This window comes from Chrysochloris asiatica, unplaced genomic scaffold (assembly GCF_000296735.1).
Source record: "Chrysochloris asiatica unplaced genomic scaffold, ChrAsi1.0 scaffold00054, whole genome shotgun sequence".
Lineage (NCBI taxonomy): Eukaryota > Metazoa > Chordata > Mammalia > Afrosoricida > Chrysochloridae > Chrysochloris > Chrysochloris asiatica.
Window position 1 is genome coordinate 14,220,021 of NW_006408572.1, and position 15,602 is coordinate 14,235,622.

General features: G+C 44.6%; 1 protein-coding gene across 1 annotated transcript in view; it reads left to right on the forward strand.

Annotated features, from left to right (window-relative positions):
• The window catches only part of DNAH9 (dynein, axonemal, heavy chain 9), a 556,281-nt gene that overhangs the window by 201,679 nt on the left and 339,000 nt on the right, over window positions 1–15,602 (forward strand). The window contains exons 27-28 of the mRNA XM_006863433.1: window positions 5,338–5,494; window positions 9,936–10,040. Coding sequence (XP_006863495.1) covers window positions 5,338–5,494; window positions 9,936–10,040 — 262 coding nt within the window. The remainder of the gene's footprint in view (window positions 1–5,337; window positions 5,495–9,935; window positions 10,041–15,602) is intronic.

The window sequence follows — 15,602 nt, forward strand, 5'->3', positions numbered from 1 at the left end:
TTTTTTTTTTTTTTTTTCAATCTAAACTTTCTTATTGTGAATTGAGTGAAGATCTGTACAGTAAATAATCCGTTTTACATCTACCAAGTCACTTTGCTTCATCTCAAAGACCTGAAGGGTGGCCTAGGACCATAATTTTGGGCCCCTGTAGCCTGTTTCTGACCAGTATGCCTGGTCTTTTTTATAATTTTGAGTTTTGTTTCACGATGTCTCCCACTATATCTGGGACCTTCTAATGTAATTCCTTTCAGAGCAGTGTGTAGTAGTAACCAGGTACCTTCTAGTTCTTCTGGTCTCAGGGCTCTGGAGACTGATGTTCATGTTTTCCATTAGTTCACTAGACTAATTGATTCTGAGCATCTTCAATTTTCATCAATCTTCCTTCTTCTGTGCATGGAGAGACTGATAGTTTCCCTTTAGGTGGCCAGTCATGAACTTTTAAGACAACCAGGCGCTCACTAAATGAGCTCTGGTAGCATAGTGGTTATGAATCAGGCTGCGAACCGCAAGGTCAGCAGTTTGAAACTACCAGCTGTTCCGCGGGAGAAAGATGAGGCTTTCTGCTCCTGTAAAGATTTACAGCCTCGGAAACCCTGTACAGGGTCGCTATGAGTCAGAAGTGACTCCACAGCACATAACCACCACCACCACCACCCCTCACTAAAGTAGGATGCACACCATTGTCTTGGTGTGGACTATGTTATGCCAATGGACAATGGTGTCCCCAAAACTATGGACCCCTAAAGTTATTGAACACCCTGTAGCTACAAAGAAAAGAATCCCAGGATTGCCCTCTGGCAGCAAGAAAGGTAACCATAGGACAGGAATAGGATGGAGCTAGAGAAAAGAGTTTGCTGGGGTCAGAAATCAAGTAGCCCAGACAGCCGCCGTTCCTCCTAGGAAGTGCACGACTCTGCCCTTATAGAAGGCACTGGGTTAATCTAGGAATCCTGGTGGTGCGATGATTAAAGTGCTCAGCAAACTGAAATGTGGGCGGTTAGCCTCTTCACGGGTGAAAGATGGGGCAGTCAGCCTGCAGAAAGATTTACAGCTTTGGAAGCCCTATGGAGCTGTTTTTCTTTGCCCTATGGGGTCAGTACGTGTTGAAATAGACTTGACATCATTGGGGCTTGTGGGGTTCATCTGAAATACATCTGAGAAATCCCATAGTCCAGGAGGGCACATACAGTTCAGGCTGGTATAGAAGTCTGTGCGGATGTGGCCGTGGTTGTTTGAGAGAAGAGAGAAGGATTGACAAAGAAGACCCAGCTTTTCACACTTGCATCAAAGCCCACTTGACCAGACAGTCACTCTCATGTGTGCTGGGTTGGCAGGGAAAGTGAGGCAGCTGTGTGGGCTCTGCTTGCCTGTGGCCAAATGCAGCCCAGCTCCCTCTGATAAGCTTAGTCTGTATTTAATTTCACAGGGAAAAAACAGAGATGGAATATTAATTCCTCACACCTTTCTACTCTGCCTGGGGAGCCTACCTTCCTGGGCTTCACTTTTCAAAGGTGGAAATCTGTTATGGGGAATTCACACTTCATTACTGGAGAAGGGAGCTCACTGCAGGTCCTTACCCATCCAGTTTGTTCTAAGCTTGCTGGAGGGAATGAAGTCTCAGTTAATTCAGCATCTGTGGTCAGTGTTACACATCAGATTGAGAAACAAAGAGAATTCATTTGGGGTGGGGAGGCCCCTCAGAAGGCTTCCTCACTTCACCGTATAGGTTGAGAACCCATTTACTTGTGCTTGGTATGAAACACTAAGCCAATGATGGATTTTTTCACAGCTTTAATAGAGTATTATTTAACATGCCTTGAAGTGCACTCATTAAAAGAGTACAAGTCAATGACTTGTAGTAATTTTATAGCGTTGTGCAAATCCACAATCCAGTTTTAGAACATTTTCATCACCCTGTTTGACGTCAGTCACCCTGCTCCCTGCTGCCCCCCAATTTCACTGATCTACTGTTTCTTTTATTTATTTTTTTTCTTTTGGTATGTCATATAAAGTGTACAATGCAACGCATAGTCTTATTTATTTATTTGTTTATTTTTACTGTGAGCTGATTGATAGTTTACATGGGAGGTCAGCTTTGCGCCATCATTTCATTGCAATGATTACAGTCTCCTCCGTGCATCATCATTCAACAGTATTTACTTCCATTCCCTCTGTTTTACTTTCTTTTGGGGGTAGGGTGGGGAGATGTACACAAAAACCTGTATGGAATATATAATAATTTAAACAAGCAAAGGGCACATTCTGCAAGCTTGCCTCCTGGCAGCCAGCACTCAGTCCCTCTCTTTCCATGCGTCTAGGGTCCTCAGCTGCTCTTTCTCTCCATGTCCTCATCTCTGCCTCCATCTCTGGTGTTGCTGCTTGTCTGGATAGGGTCCTCATTCCAATGCATAGTCTTTTGCATCTCCCTTGATCCACTTATGGTGTTTTTGAGGCTCGTCCATTTTCTAACATGCACCAGCTCTCCAGGCCCTTTGTATTGCTGAATAGTATCACATTGCTTGTATAAACCACCTTTTGTTTTGACACTCATCATTAGTGGACTTTTGAACTATTTTCAACTCTGAGCTAGTGCTTCTATAAGCATTCTTACAAGAGTCTTTATGTGAACATTTATCTTTATTTCTCTTGGATAAATTCTTAGGAGGGGAATTGCTAAGTAGTGTGGTAAGCTTCATTCTTTAAGAAACTGCTAAACTGTTTTCCAAAGCAGCTGCACCATTTTACTTTCCCACTAACAATGTATGTTCAATCTTGTATTCCCAGTAACAAAGAGGGTTACCACTTCCATGCCTCCCCCGTCAACACTTGTTAGTATCCGTCTTTTTTTTGACTATAGCCTTTCCATTGTGTGTATTTCATTGTTTATTTAATCTGCATTTCCCTATTGACACTCAACAACAATGATCCGTATGGAATCCTGGTGTGACATTGCAGGATAATGCACTAGACCACAAGATCAGTTTGAACTGCAGATCAGCCTTCAAACCCACCAGCCGCTCCTAGGAAACTCTATACAGGGTCGCTATGGGTCGGAACTGACTCGACGGCACTTAACAACAACAACAATGACCAATATCAGGAAGAACCAGTCCCTAGAGAAGGACATTATTCTTGGTAAAGTGGACGATCAGTGAAAAAGAGCAAGACCCCCCTGGACAAGGAGGACTGGCACAGTGGCAGCAGCAGTGGGCTCATGTGAATAACCATTGGGAGAATGGTGCAGAACCAGGCAGTGATTCATTCTCTTTTGCATAGATAAGGTCACTGTGAGTCAGCGCCAACTTGATGGCACCTAACAACAACAACCGTGACCAATAATGTTGAGAATTTTTTTGTGGGCCTGTTACCCCAAAGCACGTTTTTCTGGTATGGTACTGTAGGATCAGCACTGGACTGTGAACCACAAGATCGGCAGTTCAAACCCACCTGCTGCTCCTTGGAAACCCTATACAAGGTCACTATGAGTTGGAACCGACTCAGCGGCACTTAAAAACAACTGAAAACTTAAGTCCTAAAATTTTTTAAATAGTACAAAAAATAAACTTAAGTTAAGATGAATATATTTTACTGCTATTAGTAAAATAATTACACGAGAATTAAGTAGATAGAATGATTTATCCATTCATTCACTCATTTGTTGTGCATTTTTTTTGAGGGTCGATATATTACTGGAAAAGCCCTGGTGTGACAGTAAACCATTGGACTGTAAGGTCAGTTTGAATCTCAAAGTCCAAGGTTCAAACTCACCAGCTGCTCCTCAGAAATCCTATACTGAGTCGCTATGAGTCGAAACAGCAGTTAACAATAACAGTGTTCCTAGAGGAATCCTGGTGTGCCATTGTAGAATAAGCACTGGCTTGCTAACTGCAAGGTTTCCTCTCCTTGGAAACCCTATATAGAGTTGCAACAAATCAACTTGAAGTCACCCAACAACAACAGCAACAATAGATACCTGGGGAGGGGGCAGTGGTAGTTCAATGGTAGAATTCATGCCTTCCATTTGAGAGACCTGGGTTCAATTCTGACCAATGCACCATCCATCAGTGGAGGCTTGCTGGTTGCTATGATACTGAACAGGGTTCAGCAGAGTTTCCAGACTACGGCCGGCTAGAGGGAAAGTCTGGTGACTAACTTCCAAAAAGTATGCCAGGGATGGAGGCAGAGACGATGATGTGAAGAGAAGGAGCATCTGGGGACTCTGGGCTCAGGGAGAGAAAGGGGCTGTGTGCTGGTGGCCAGGGGGCAAGTGTGTAGGGTGTAACCTTTGGTTGGTTGATGATGCATGCAGGGGATTGTAATCATTGCAATGAAATGAAATACGATGTGATAAATGTAAAGATAATGTTCTCCCATGTAAAGTAACACATAATTCACAATAAAAACTTAAAAAAAAAAAAAAAAAGTCGGTGAAAACTCTATGAATCACAGCAACTAGATCCACAACCAGATATATGGGTGGCATAAGACTAGCAGTGTTTGGTCCCACTGGTCATGGGATCCTCATGAGGTAGGGGGGCAACTTGATGGCAGCTAGTAACAACCGCATATGTGCCTGGTCTTGAATTTCAACACTGCCTCATCAGGACCCTGCCTTCATCCGTCTGACGGAGACATTTAGGTGTCAATTGTGGAGAGTTACACTGGAAGGTAGTAAGATGAAGGAGCCCTCGCCAAACAGCTCAGTGTTGAGGGGCACAGGAGCACGTATTGGGGGTCCTGGTATTGTGATGCTGTAAGATCAACACTGGATTGCTAACCGTAAGGTCAGTGGTTCAAACCCACCAGCCGCTCCTTGGAAACCCTATACAGGGTTGCCATGAGTTGGAACCGACTCAAAGGCATTAATCACAACAGCAGCAATGTCTGAGTCCCATGGAATGAGTCACACTAGCCAGGAACATTTTCCAGGTAGACAAGATGTGTTTGGGGGCTGGGAGATCAGAGAGCTACAAGCACAGTCCTAGGGTATTTGGACAAAGGACAGTTGTTGTTGTTTTTGTGTGGATGGACTTTTGTGTACTGGGACCTAGGGGAGCTGTAAGAAATGAAGGAAGAGGAGATAAGGCAGCATAAGGAAGGGACTGGTGAAGTCCTGGATGATCTTAGGGAGGGATTGTGGTGGTCAAATGGGCCCTTTGCAAAGTTATTTTCACTGCACTGTGGGGATCAGACAGGAGTAGACACTGGGGCTTTGCTTACAGAAAGTGTCAGCACTCAGTGGACTTGAACCTCAGCTCTGTCTCACTGAGGCCCAGCAGGACCACAGCAATTCACCAGGCTACCTGAAAATGACCTGTGTCCTCTCGTGTCATGCAGGTGTTACATCACTCTTACGCAGTCTCTGCACCTGACCATGAGCGGGGCTCCAGCCGGACCTGCAGGCACAGGCAAGACGGAGACCACCAAGGACCTGGGCCGAGCACTGGGCATCATGGTCTATGTGTTTAACTGCTCAGAGCAGATGGACTACAAGGTACAAGCTGACTCAGCTTTAGGGGGGTAGCAGCCCAAACCAGGGGTGTGGCCTACCCATGCCACCCTGGCCCACCTCCCCTGGGTGCCAGAGCCCAGACTAGGGAGCACTGTACATGTTCCTTCACAGTTGACCAGTTGACCTCCCTATAAATCTTCTCTGGTGTGACCAGGAGCACAGGACTGTGGATTCTGAGTCCACTCACAAGCTTTATGACCACAGCTGGTCTATAAAATGAAGACGCTGTCTATTTCCAAAGCTCTAAATTCCCTGTTTGATTTACAAGCTCAGGAATTAAGTAACTAGTATAAAGATACTTCTCTTCACATAGTGTCATATTTCTGCTCTTCCATAAAATTGACACAAACATTGAACACATTCAGCTACTAACTGAAACGTTGGAGGATTGAGTCCATACAGAGGCACCTCAGAAGAAAGGCCTGGTGATCTACTTTGAAAAATCAGTCTTCGCAAAGCCCCATGGAACACAGTTCTACTCTGCATAAGAGTTGCAGAATGGTTTCTTTCTTTCTTTTTTTTTTTTCCCCAACAAGCAAACAAAATAAGGATTCTGACCCCCAAAAACTGTCTTTCTTAAATTGTTAGTGGTGGCTTTTATTAATGAGTACAGTAAGATAACCTTTCTTATCAAGTCAGACTGAAAGATGCTTTTCAAGATTTTGTTTTACTTTTAAAGAAATAAACCGTAGTGGTTATGAATCGCACTGCGAACCTCAATGTCAGCAGTTCGAAACTACCAGCCATTCCGTTGGAGAAAGATGGGGCTTTCTGCTCCTGTAAAGGTTTACAGCCTCAGAAACCCTGTACAGGGTCGCTATGAGTGGGAACCAACTCCACGGCACATCATCACCACCACCATATGGCTTATAGGAGTCCTGGTGTGGTGCTGTGGGCTAATGTGTCATACTGCAGAGTCGTTTGAATTGCAAGGCTGGGAGTGAGGGTCAGGGAGAGACCTCATGCTCTCTGGTCGGGTTGTCATTTTGATGTGTCATTCATGGCATGCACGGCACCATGTTTCTGTTTCTCCAGATAGAAAGCGAGAAGTGAAGAAGGAACACTGAAAATACCGTCTGGGTTATTTTAGGACATTGGGGAGCAGTAGAGCAGGAGGTTGGATACAGAGAAGGAAGGCCCAGAAGCCACTGAAAGGATATGACCTTGATGTGGTGGGCTACTCAGAGGCCCTGCGGGCTCCGCTATAGAAATGCAGCGTGATTAAAGGGGTTTTAGAGAAGTTCTGGAGCAGCCAGGGGCAGCATGAGTTGATAGAAGGTAACAGAGGAGCCAGATGAGGACGTAGTAGAAATAAAAAGGAAAGAATAAAATTCCTAAAAAGAGAAATAAAAGAGACCATGGGAAAACATGCAGGGTGGTGAAGAGGGAAAGTGTGGCTAGAGTTGGGTACCATTAGTAGCCCCTCTTCCTCTGAACTCCTTTAAGGGGGATTATCCCATTGAGCTCTGTGAGGATTGGGCATGAAGAAGGGATGGGGTAGAACTTAAGACCACTTTGGAGAATTGGGGGAAAGAAAGTTTTTGCTTTCTTCTACTAGTGCTGGCTGGAAAACCCCTAACACTAACCGCTCTGTCTGGAAATGACGGCAGTTTTAGTGCTGAGACATTCTTTATATGTCAGCCACAGTACTTTCTCCCTTTCGGTCTCAATTCCGAGAGGCTGTTGTACAGAAGCCTCACATGTGCTTGAACGTGACAGTATTTGGAATTCTTTTTGTGAGCTCTCTGTAGTATCAACACCACAGAAGTCTCATTCTTTCTGGAGACTCCCTACTCTCTGGGCTTCTGACACACTTCCAAAGTTCTTGCCTTCTCAGTCTCATACGTTGATTCTTTCTTATCGTTTTATGCTTTACCTATATACTGGTAACTCGCACATCTGTCTCAGGCCTCAGCCAACTTCTTTGTCTCTAGCTGGTCAGCGGACAACGCCACTGGGTCAGCCTGTCTTATCCAAGTATTGTCATGGGTGCCCTCCCTTCTACCCTTCCCACTGACTTCCTGTTACTCTCTTTGCCAGATGCCTCATTTCTATCAATAAAAATAATATTATCTTCCCGGTGAAGCAGAGTGGAAATCTGAAGAGGTTCTCGTTGTTTTGTGTCTGTCTTTCCTTCATTCTAATCAGTCACCAATGTTGGTTACTTCCTTGAGCATTCCTCTCACTGGCAGACCTTACACCTATTCTTACTGCTCTCGGGCAAGTCTAGAAACTCACCATCCCATGGCAAGTCTAAGCCTCTAGCCTAGTTACTAGTATGTGGGACACATGGTGGAATATTCAAGTGGGTTGATGTGGACTCAGGGGGCTCTGCTGCAGAGCCTCAAGGAGTAAAGTATAGGGTGACAAGCAGCCACCCATTGAAACTTTACTTCCTTCGGTTCTATATACAGGGAGTTCCCAGGTTATGAATGAGATCTTTTGCTAAGCGTGCCTTATAGTCAAGTTTGTAGGTATGTCAGAACAAGTACACATGATTCTTATTCAGTACAAAGAAAGGCTTGAAGCCTTTTCAATGATTTCGATGATGCTCAACTGAAAGTGAGTGATGACGTTTTCTTCGTGAGCAGGAGTTCTCATGTGGCGCTCTAGGATAAAGCACTGAACCGCAAGGTCAGTGGTTCAAATCCACTGGCTGCTCCTCAGAGACCCTATATAGGGTCTCTATGAGTCAGAAATGGCTAAACAACACTTAACAACAACTGGGTTGGTGCAGTCATTTCAAAGTAAAGGATATTTTGCATAACCACAGAGGGCACATATGTAGGATAAGCACTGGACTGCTAATTGCAAAATCAGTAGTTCAGACCCATTAGCCATGCCTCGGGAACCCTATACAGGATTGCTATGAGTTACAACTGACCCCACAGCACTCAGCAGTGACGACAATGATGAGCTGTAAATCTATCCTGAAGACCTACTGCACTGGGTTTCTATGTCATAAAAATGAAAAAGCTTAAAATAGGTCTCAAAGTCACTAATGATATGGGAAAGTATGAACTTTGACCTTTCACTCCTAACAGATTGCTGCTTATATATGTTTAAATATAATGCTGTTCAATATCGTACTGGAAGCTGAGCCCCCTACACTGGTGGTGCTGGTTGGTGATGGTGATGTGCCGTCGAGTCGGTTCCGACCCATAATGACCCTGTTTAGGGTTCTCGAGGCGGCAAATCTTTACAGCAGCAGAAAACCTCATCTTTCACCTGCAGAACTGCTGATAGTTTTCAACTGCTGACCTTGAGGTTCGCAACCCGACTCGGAAACATTACGTTAGCAGAGTTCCTTCCTCTATATTGGAGGGCATTAAAATTCACAGTGGCTGCAAAGTAGACTTGAACAACCCATGATCATGAACATGACACACAGGACCAGCGAATGTTTTGTTCTGTCATACACGGGGTCACCTTGAACTAGAGCTGATTCAATGATAGCTAACAACAACGGAGCTCTGGCGTGGCACTGTAGGAGAAGTAAAGCAAGGTCGGCTGTTCAAACCCACGAGCTGCTCCTCAGAAACTCTATACAGAAACAGACTTGATGGCAGTTAGCAACAAGAACATATATACATACTCATATGTAGTGATCACTCTTCAGCCCCTTGACCCACTCGTCTGAACTCTGTAACATTTACGATAATATTGTCCATTGGAACCATTAATCACATTGCACTGTACCTGTCTTATTTGTCTACCAGACCTTCATTCATAACCTAACTAAAAGTTCTCAGAAGTATGGTCAAAATACATCCACTGACAAAATGGATGGGACTTTTCCAGTGTTGGAAGACTTTCCCAACATTTAATGATGCCTCCTTGCCAACAGCCTTGAGAGGACCTCTCAGGAGCCTAACCCTTTATATTGCTTCTTGGTTAGTTCATTCACATTGAATGGTCAGAAGGTTTTTGTTTTTAGGACAGAAGTACTTTATTCCCTTTGAAATTGTTTCCTTGTTTCATTTTCTGTAGATGGAACTTCATCTCACCCCCATCTCCTGCCCCCTGTAACTCTGGCAGGCCTGTATAGTTGGACACCGATATAAAGACACAAATTTAAACTTTTCCATCAGCGCACGACTACCAGACACTGAGTGGAAGGTTTTTGCTTATGTGGTGCGAGAAAAGTCATCTTTTATTCATTTCCTGGGATTTTGAAAACCACAGAATCAACAATAATGCAACCCTGATGACATTTTAAAGAGATTTTAGTCCAAGTGCCTTGAAAAGGTTCTGTTTAATCTCGGTGGCATCCCACAGCCGTCAAAAATTGAATTGTTCTTGAAATTTTTGTACAAGTTTCTGACCAGTGGTCTTTGGGAAAATTAAAGATAGAAAATGAATTAGACATGCATTGATAAGTCAGGTGCTGTTGGTAATTTAATTTTCCTTCATTTTATTTCAGTCTTGTGGCAACATCTACAAAGGCTTGGCTCAGACTGGTGCCTGGGGCTGTTTTGATGAATTTAACAGAATCTCCGTGGAGGTCTTGTCAGTGGTGGCGGTGCAGGTACGGGGGCCAAAGATTGGTGGGAGCCTGTGGCCTTCGAGCCAGGCACTGTGGAAGTCTGTTCCCTCTAGTTTTCAACCTCTTCCTGGCATCCACTTCCTTGCCTCTTTTCCCCTCATCATTTCTGGTCTAGGTGGAGGGTCTTATCACATATGGGTGTCCTACCTTTCCCTTAGAGCTGTCACAACACCAAGGTGGATCCATTTAGTATAACTGAGAGGCTCCATTCCCTGCTCTGCAAAGTGGGAGTAAAGACTATCTGTCCTATTTGCTTCATCAAAAAATAAATAGCTGCCATCAAGTTGCCTCTGACTCATGGCTGCCTTTTCCATGTCAGAGCAGAACTGTGCTCCATGGAGTTTAGAAGTGGATAATGAGGTAGTGATCAACCACCCAGAGACATCCTTGGAAAGGTTCAACCAAGACAACGGAGCCCAGGAAAGGGCATGGGCTTTGGAACAGTGAGACCAAGGCTTAATGTTTGTCTTTGGTGGTGGTGGTGTGCGGTGGAGGTGGTTTCGACTCATAGTGACCCTGAATAGGGTTTCCAAGGCTGTAAATCTTTATAGGAGCAGAAAGCCTCATCTTTCTCCTGTGGAGCAGCTGGTAGTTTCGAACTGCTGACCTTGAGGTTAGTAGCCCAACTCGTAACCACTACGCTACCAGAGCTCCTTTAGTGCTTCAATTTTCTCACAGAGCCTTGCCAAGTTTCGTCATCACTCAATCATCTACAGAGTGAGGATCACAGGATAACGTTGTTGTAGTTTTTCAACTTTTTATTATGATTTAAGTGGACGCTTACAGAACAATTTGGATTTCCATTCAACTATTCATCCGCATTTTGTTTCTTAACACCAATAGCAGTTCCCACATTGTAACTGTGCTCTTGCCAACTCCTCTCTAGTTTACTGTTTCCATTTTTCCATCTTCCCTATGTGTTCCTGCCTTCCGAGCTTTAACCCTAGACAAACGCTGCCCCTTGGATCTCAGCTGATTGATTGTTCTAAGGAGTGCGTCCCTCCCACTGCTGTTCATCTTCTAAACCTGCCAATCGTTTGGCTGAAAACTGAGCCATGGATGTGAGTTCAGTTCCAGGCTTGAAGGCCCACTAAGGGCCATAGTCTCTGTACACCCAGTACACTTGGCTTTTTGATTATTTTGAGTTCTGGTCTACATTTTCCTCCCAGTCTGTCTAGGACCCTCTACTGTGATCTCTTTCAGAGCAGTCAGCATTACTAACTTCATATCACTTAGTTCTTCTGGTCCAGGTTCCGTTAAGTCTTTTGGACTGATTTTCCTGTACTTTCTGCACTTTTCTTTGCTCTGAACAAGGAGTGATCAATGGTTACACTTTAGATAGCCACTTACAACCTTTTAAGACCCCATTCACTAGTCACCAAAGTAGGATGCGGAACAATGTCTTCACAGACTACTGTGTTATGCCATTTGGCCCTGATGTCTGCTATGACTGTACACTTAAGCCAAATGACAAAGTCAGTTTTGGGCCAATCATTGCGTACCCATGCCACTCAGAAAGCATTTCTTGAACACTTACAGCATAAGGACACAGTGCCAATGACTGGGTGAACAGGTCATGGTCCCTCGCTTACTTCCTTGTGCAGACGTGAACACTTTGGAATTGCCCCTCCCAGTACAGGGAAAAATTTCCAAATATGCTATTGTGAAGCCAGGCCTAAGAGGATAGCTGTGGCTGTTGTTTTTAAGTGCCATCCAGTCGGTTCCAATCCATAGCAACCCTGTATAGGGTTTCCAAAGAGCGGCTGGTGGGCTTGAACCATCAACCTTGTGGTTCAAACCAATCTTGTGGTTGAGTATTTATCCTACGACACCACACCAGGACTCCCCTATAGAGGGTCACTATGTGTTGGAACTGATGCGGCAGCACTTAACAAATTACATATTTGGGAGTTCATGGTATACTCAATGTAATCCTTAACAGGGGAGCTGGTGGTTGTGTGGCGCTGTGGGTTAATGCGCCAGACTGCAAAGCCATTTGAACTGCAAGGTGGGCAGTTCAAGCTCACCAGCCGCTCCTCGGAAACCCTATCCAGGGTTGCTATGGGTCAGATGGCACTTAATAACAACAACAATGTTTTACTTAACTAAGGCAAAGTAACTGTAAGTGTACAATGAAATGAAGAAAACTGTACCATGGTTCTAAGGACAGTGACATGCTTGGTGCTCCCATTCTGTACCTACGTATGATTCATTTGTCCATCTTATTGTTGCCTTTGATTTCAAAACACAATGTGTATACAATACAGAAAAAGAAAAGAATAAAGCTATGAGGGATTGATTGGTCCCTACAGGCCGCTGTTTCATTCTTTTAGGTCCAGACAAAGGAATCAGGGCAAAACCCAGATTTACTCACATTTCTCTGAAGCAATAGAGTGGGGTTGCTGGAAGAGGAAGAGAAGGTTGGGAGGGGACTTCGGGAGAAGATCACCCTGCAGTGTGGGGTGGGGGGCAGCCTTCCCTCCAATGGCCCACCTGCCCTCAGCAGAAGTCAGCCTCCATTCACAGCCCTGTTCACTGTCACCTCTCTCCTCCAGGTATGCTGTGCACGTCCCAGGTAAGCTGGGCCTGGAGCTATGGGCAAAGTGCCTGAGCCATCCAGAGCTTAGACCCTTGTCACCAGAACCGGGAGCTGGTTCACCTGTGGAGCTCTCTCATCCATTCTCACCTATAGCTGTCACTGCAGACCAGAAGCCCCATGGGGTCGGGTCCCTTTACTTACCTCCCGGGAAACAGTCTTTCCACTGCGTGTGTGTGACAGCCAGTTGATGCTCCCCCTGACTGACTCTGACTCCCACCACACATAAGTTTGTCCAGACTGTGTCTTAGTGGAACATCCTAAAGAAATAGGAATGGGGCACTGTTGTCTAGTCTCTGGTGGCTGCTTTACTTAGGTTTCTTAGGTTCCGTAGGAATTAATAGAAAAAAGAAGTCAAGTGACTGGCCTTGAATATTCTCTTGAACTAGAACCCTCGAATGGCTTGGCCCATGAGAGTTAATTACGTGTTCCTCTTTCCGACTTTGTGTTCAAGAGCTGAAAGCTTGAGATCCGCTATGGTAGGAACATTTCCACGAAAACTGGAAATTCTACAGAGTTAGTAGTTAAACATTTACCAGCACGCCTTTGCCTTGCATGAGTGTAAGGACTTTTTTTTTTTTTTTTTTTTTTTTTAACCTATGTTTAAAAGAAAAGCTGAAAACAAGATTTTTCTATGAAAGCTCCACAGTTCTGAAAGTTGATAACTCATCCAATTCTTGGAAAAAATGTGTTTTCTGGCTGCATGTACCTCTGAGTGGTCACTTAACAATGCAGAACCAAGGAAAGATGCAGTGATCTCTCTGTGCCTGCTATGGTCTGTTTGAATGTAGGCCGGGAGGAAGGGGATGTTGAATGTGGATTAAAACAAGTAAAATAATCTTTCTAAGAGTAATCATTCTAGAGGCCTGTCTTTTGTTGTTGTTAAATGCCATCAAGTCAGCTCTGACTCGTAGCAGCCCTGTATTGGATTTCTGAGGAGTGGCTGGTGAGTTTGAACCGCCAACCGTGTGGTTACGAATCCAATACTTACCATACGCTACACCAGAAGTGGTGCTGAAAATCAGCAAAGAAGCATAGGTTTCCCAGAATTATGGTTGTTGGGGTTCATTTCTGTTTCCTTTCATCGGGCTGCTAGGCACAAAGTTGGTGGTTCAAACCCACCAGCTGCTCCTTGGGACAAAGATGAGACTGGCTGCTTCGGTAGAGATTTATGGCCTTAGGAACCCTGTGAGTTGGAATTGACCCGATGGATTTGGTTTTGTTTTCACTTTAATACCTGATTATATTTACATAACAAGTTGTTGTCTTCTTATTTCTTCCATTGCCAATATTTACCTTCTGGTGTCTTCTTCCATCTTTTTGTTCTCTTGCCTGCTCTCCCTCTTATTTCCACTTATCTTCATTTCTGTTTTTTTCATCTTCACTTCTGTGACCTTCCGCACTTTGTCTTCTGGCTGCTTGAAACCTGTTTTGGAGAACCAGCTTTTCCAGCTCTCAGCAGCCAGTCTGCAGCCTTCCTGTGTGACTGCCCTCCCTGAACCCCAAGGCCGTTCATCATGGATAGTTACACCAGTGGTGTCCCTGTGAGGGGCTCAGTGTAGGAATAGTCGCCCGATGGCTGTTGGAATTAATAGAGAAAAGAAGTCAAGTGACTGGCCTTGAATATTCTCTTGAACTAGAACCCTTGATTGGCTTGGCTCATGAGAGTTAATTGCGTGTTCCTCTTTTCATACGTTCCCCTGAGGACTGTTTTCATATGTTCCCCTAAGGACTCCAGCAGCAGAGCACGTAAAAGCAGACTGAGAGAACAGGACTGGTTCAGCAAAGAACTCATTTTAGGCTCCAATATTTTTGTATAAGCAAAAGCTCCATGTTCAGATGGAACTTGATGGGGGAAAGCAGATAGTTGTAAAGTAGGATTAGGGAGTCAGGGAGGTGTTTAGGACAGAGAATCTGAAACTAGACTGCCAATGTTCAAGTCTAGCTGTGCCACCCCGGGTATATCAGTTACCGATTTCCACATCTTTAAAATGGGTTAGGGATCTCTATGGCTCCCTACAATAAGCACTGGACTGCCAAACCACAAGGTCCATGGTTAGAGCCCACCACTTGCTGCATAAGAGAAAGATGAGGCTTTCTGCTCCTGCAAAAATTTAAAGTCTTGGAAACCCTGAGTTGGAAGTGACTTCATAGCACATAATAACAACAACAAAATGGTTTAACTGTAGTACCTAATTGTTAGAGTTGTAATCAATATTAAATGTGTTACATAAAGTAAAGCACTTAAAGTCCCACAGAGGGTACGTCCACTATTCCTCTGTCCTTTTGTCCTACTGTGCTGGCCTGTGTGTTGCTATGAGGCTGGAAGCTCGGCCACTGGTGTTACAAGTATCAGCAGGGTCATCCATGGTGGACAAGTTTCATTGGAGCATCCAAACTAAGACAGACTAGGAAGAAAGACCTGGTGATCCACTTTCAAAAATCAGCCAGTGAAAACTCTGTGGCTCATAACAAAACATTGTCTGATATACCAGCTGTTCCGTGGGAGAAAGATTTACAGCCTCGGAAACCCTGTACAGGGTCACTATGAGTCAGTTCCAACTTCATGGCACATAGCCACCACCACCATACTTCTAGAAGATAAACTCCTAGGCTCTCAAAATACACAGTGAGTGGCTAAACCTGGGTGGAGACCTGGACAGCCAGCAGTACGGCAAGACCCAGGGACTCCTGGGTCCAGAGGCAGTGACATGGCCACAGAGGGCTAGAGTGGAGGGTGAAGTGTTCAGCTGATATGAAGTGAGGGGAGATGCACAAGAACACCCATACTTTCAGATAGTACCCACTTGACCTGGCTTCGATGACTGGATGATCAGAACTCGACTAGAAGAAGAAATAAGAGGGGGGAGGAAGAGTAACGCACTACAATTTGATGAACTTGACCTATACTTATGGATGTACTAGTTCAAAAAAGGGAACAAATCTTT